We start from the raw sequence: 5,000 nt of genomic DNA on the forward strand, positions 1-5,000 counted from the left end.
TCGCAGCCTCCGCCGCCAGCCCCCGCCAACACAGCCCCGCTCAGCACACCACCACCTCATCCAGGGGCGCGCTGACCCTTCAAAGCACCCCAAACTCAACCCAAAAACTCTCCAAACACTCTCCGTGGCTGTGGTTGCTGGGCTGTGGCTGAGCGCGGCTGTGTGGTGGCTGACTGGCGGGTTGTCGAGTGTCGCCCCGGGTCTGAACGCCGAGGAGAGGGTGAGGCTGTCTCGCTATGTACAAGTTACCATAGAAAAGCTTATTATGAGGAATCGTTATTGTCTTGGCCGAGGAGAGATGTGCCGCTGCTGACGCTAAAACATCTCGGCAGGAAAATGTAAGAATGAACGATGTGCTGACGCCGCTGATAATCTCACACCATGGAGGTAGGATTGGTGAAGTCGACACGGCCCTCTAACCCATTCCTTGAGGTGAAGCCGACGAACTGTCAAATGTACGGCCAAGAGATGGGGGTGCGCGAGCCTGGCCGAGCCCATTAAGGGAGCCTGACCTGACAACACGTTACCTGACACCTGGCCGTAAAAATGACAGCACGGGCGGATTCACTTAATTGGGCTGATGTAGACTCCACCAATTCTACCTCCGTGGCTCACACTGCTCTGAGGTCGCATTCCTAAACGTCTCGGGCTTCAATTACGACTGTTTTCCAAGGCCACGGAGGAGATAGCCGGGTCTTCATGGGTGGGTGATTTTCCCGTTCAAGGTGCAGAAGTCATGTTAATAATGTGAGAAAATGAGGGTTAAAGATAGGCTATTTTTTTCGAAGTCTAAAATTGGTGGGTGAGTGACACTGTCTGAGAAAAAGTGAGATAGCTCTAATGTGAGGGAGGGTAGAGAGAGGGGGGTGGGTGGATGAGAGAGAGGGATTGTTGGCCTACATTTTAGTGTATGGTAGAGTGAGTTAGAGCTAGTTCTAATGTGGGAAAATGGGGGTTAAATATAGGCTAATTTTTCATGTCAAGCTATCACCAGGGTCACAAAACGAGTCGATGAAAAGCCCAGAGCAACTTCTACTGTGGGCTTTTCCAACAGGCGATCTGAGGCCCCGAGACGTTTAGAAATTCGGGGTTGAGTCTGCCCTCCCGCTACAGTAACTTGGAGCGCGGGGTCTTCTCAGGAGTTATCGGCATCAACATCTACAAAACAAATGATTCTTTTCTAAGACATAACCACGTAACTCAACGAAGCGCTCCGCTCGCTGCCAGCCTTCCTGACGCCGGGGGCTGCTCTGGGGGGCGGGGGAGGGGGGGGCATTCTTACACATCCCGGGGTTCACAATACGACCACAGGGGAGATTAGCCCCCAAGACGTTAAGAATACGGGTCTTGGGTCACCCAGCTCCGCCCCGCCCCGCCGCGCCCCGTTACCGCCCCGACGAAGCCACCACGCGGGGCACTGGAGGTCACGAGATACGGCGTACAAAACTAACAAAGAATTCAATGCCCCCGGTGATGGCCACGGTGGGGGGAGGGGGGCCGACCACAGGGGGGAGTCAGGAGCCCCCGGGGGTTGTCTGTCTTAGGTGAACAGGTTATATACAGGTATTTACAAGGACCGTGGACGAGGCCGGGGTCACGGAACGCACGCACGCACGCACGCACTCGATTTCTCTACAATACCTCCTGAAACGGCGCCTCCGAATGGTGTTGAGTGGTGATGAAGTGGTGTTGAGTGGTGATGAAGTGGTGATGACAGGGTGACGGAGCTGAGGTTTGGTGGTGATGGTGGTGGTGGTTTGGAAGAAGAGGAGGAGGAGGGGGGGGGGGGGGTAAGGATGGTGTTGAAGGGTCAGACATGGTGGTGGTGGTGGTGATGAGAAGGGGGATTACAGAAGTGGTGATGAAAGGTACAGAACATGGTGGTGGTGATGATAACAGGGATGGGGATTACAAGAACTGGTGGTGATGAAGAGAACATGGAGGTGGTGAGGTAGTGGTGATGAAAAATGGTGATGAAAAACGGTGTGAGACTGGCAAAATGAAGGGAAGAAGAGGATTACAGAAGTGGTGATGAAAGGGTCAAAGATGGAGGTGGTGGTGGTGATACTGGTGATGAAAAACGGAGGTGAGACTGGCAAAACGAGGGGAAGAAGAGGATCACAGAAGTGGTGATGAAAGGGTCAAACATGGAGATGGTGGTGATACTGGTGATGAAAGGGTCAAACATGGAGGTGGTGGTGATGATACTGGTGATGAAAAACGGTGATGAACATGTCAAACGGCTGTCACACCACTCGTTAAGGGGACAAAATAACCAGGCTGTGATATGTGAACGGCTGGAGGTGGTGGCGGTGATACTGGTGGTGGTGGTGAGGGGTTGCCGGCTGTGAGGGAGGGATAGCCGGGTGCCCACTATCACTTGGCGGCCGCGTGGTGGACGAGCGCGCCGCCGTAGGCCTGGGAGGTGCAGGGCTGGAGGGCGAAGTGTCCCATGGAGGTGAAAGCAGATGACATGAAACCGCCCATGCCTGGAATAAAGAATGTGAGGTTAGGTACGGAACACACACACACACACACACACACACACACACACACACACACACACACGAAAAGATGAGAAAAGAGCGAGAAAAGAAGAAAGAGAGAAGAGAAGAAGGTAGACAGAGAGAAAGTGAGATAATTTAAACGAAGTAATGAAAGAAAAAAAGAAATGAAAGACAGAATTTCACACACACACACACACACACACACACACACACACACACACACACACACACATACACACACACACACAGATATATATATACCAACACAAACTAACTGATTATCTAACTAACTAAGATTTTGAGGGTTTTTCAGGCAAGATTAAGTAGAGAAGGAGGAGGAGGAGGAGGAGATACTAGGAGAACATGGAGGTGAGAATGGTGTTGATGGTGGTGATACAAGCAGGTAACTAAACACCAAACAGCAGGCAGGCAAGCAGGTCAGGTATTGAAAGCCGAGAGAGGGAGAGAGAGGGACATGGGAAGGGCCAGACTGCAATTGTAGGCACTGGCACTAACACTATGAGAGCAACTGATGCCAGGGGACTGTGGCGGCGCCCGTGGTGGTGGAGGCCGGCGGGGGGGGCACGGGAGGACACGCAGCCACGGGGGTGAGTGGGGGCGTGGCCGGCAGACTGGGGAGCACTGGGGCAAAGGCGCTGCGTTGCTTGCTGTTCATATTCGCGGTGAACTGAGTGAACAGGGACGCTGAGGCTGGCCCACATCCGCCCGCGCCGGTCCCCCATGTGGCCGGGTGGGCGTGTGGGTGCCCGCTGCCGCCGCCTACGCCGCCGCCGCCGCCGTCTGTGTCCCGTGGCAGTAGCAGAAGGAGCAGCGGCAGAAGAGGAAGGGAGTGCACGGTGAGTGACTGACTGACTGAGTGAAATCTTGCATATGAAAGTGGGACAGAGAGAGATTGATAGATAGAGAGAGAGAGAGAGAGAGAGAGAGAGAGAGAGAGAGAGAGAGAGAGAGAGAGAGAGAGAGAGAGAGAGAGAGAGAGAGAGAGAGAGAGAGAGAGAGAGAGAGAGAGAGAGAGAGAGAGAGAGAGAGAGTGTGTTGCCTGTCTTCCATTTTCTTTCTTTTTTCTTCACCCATGCAACATAAAAAGCAACTCAACAAACAACCAACAGACGAACGAACATAGATAGATATAGACAGATAAATAGATAGATGAGAGAGAGAGAGAGAGAGAGAGAGAGAGAGAGAGAGAGAGAGAGAGAGAGAGAGAGAGAGAGAGAGAGAGAGAGAGAGAGAGAGAGAGAGAGAGAGAGAGAGAAACAGAGAGAGAGAGAGAGAGAGAGAGAGAGAGAGAGAGAGAGAGAGAGAGAGAGAGAGAGAGAGAAAAACAAAATAAAAAAAAGAAAGAAAAGCTAACCTAACCTGCCCTAATCTAACCAAAACCCTAAAAAATTAAAGAAAGTGAGAGAGAGAGAGAGAGAGTGAGAAAGTGAGGCAAATTAAAGCTATCTCACCGTACTCACGCGCAGAGCTGTTGAAGATGCTGGGAGAGGCGGTCATGTTCGCGAGGTTTGAAGGTGACGAGGAGTAGCCAGCGTTGAGGGAGGCGCCGTAGGAGGAAGTGGAGGAGGAGGAGGCGGCGGAGGAGTGGGGCGTGGAGGCGTTGGACCCAAAGCCTCCCCGGGGCGAGCCGAGACCCACGCCGTGCCCCTGGCCCCTCGCGTAATCCTCTAGAAGAAAAAGCCTACAGATGAGAATATTTTTGCGTCAGTACCAGTAGAAGGGAAAGGCGCACACACACACACACACACACACACACACACACACACACACACACACACACACATCACAGGTTACAAATAGACATAGTATAGGGCAGTGTGGTTATGTTATGTTATGTTATGGGATGGTGTTGTCTGACGAAAGAAAAAGCCTACATGAGAATATTTTTGCGCCAGTACCAGTAGAAGGGAAAGGCGCACACACACACACACACACACACACACACACACACACATCACAGGTTACAAACAGACATAGCATAGGGCAGTGTGGCAATGTTATGTTGTAGGTTGGTACAGTAAGACCCTTCCGCCCCTCACATCATCTATTTCCTAAGGCCGAAAAGAAGATTAGTTGTGTTATAATGAGCGTTCTATTAGGTTCACGGTACGGAGGAAGGGTTAAACCACCACCAGGGTCATAAAACTACCCCTTGAAAGCCCGGAACTCCAACGAAAGCCTAGTCACTTTTGTGTGTTTGGGCGACGAAATGGTTCAAGAATATGACTCAGGGCTGGAAACTCTAGGGGTTCTGAGTTTCACGTTTTACTACACAAGCAAGCCCGCTCTGATGAAGGGTGCCACAAAGTCTCCCTCTTGCCAACAGTCAAAAATCTCAGGGCGTTAAACTCTAAGGATTCTGAGTTTCACGTTTTAACTACACTGTGTCTCCACCGCTCTTCCTAGCAAGACCGGGGCGGCATTTTAACCTCCTACAAGATCTTACGTTAGGAATGAGGAGCAATAGGTGGA

General features: G+C 51.8%; 1 protein-coding gene across 1 annotated transcript in view; it reads right to left on the minus strand.

Annotated features, from left to right (window-relative positions):
- LOC126982063 (transcription factor collier-like) overlaps window positions 1-5,000 on the minus strand; it is a 70,249-nt gene that overhangs the window by 284 nt on the left and 64,965 nt on the right. The window contains exons 9-10 of the mRNA XM_050833783.1: window positions 3,980-4,195; window positions 1-2,489 (exon numbers count right to left, since the gene is read on the minus strand). The exon at window positions 1-2,489 is cut by the window's left edge and continues 284 nt beyond it. Of these exons, the coding sequence (XP_050689740.1) occupies window positions 2,377-2,489; window positions 3,980-4,195 (329 nt within the window). The 3' untranslated portion in view covers window positions 1-2,376. The remainder of the gene's footprint in view (window positions 2,490-3,979; window positions 4,196-5,000) is intronic.

Source organism: Eriocheir sinensis, chromosome 50, assembly GCF_024679095.1.
Source record: "Eriocheir sinensis breed Jianghai 21 chromosome 50, ASM2467909v1, whole genome shotgun sequence".
NCBI lineage: Eukaryota > Metazoa > Arthropoda > Malacostraca > Decapoda > Varunidae > Eriocheir > Eriocheir sinensis.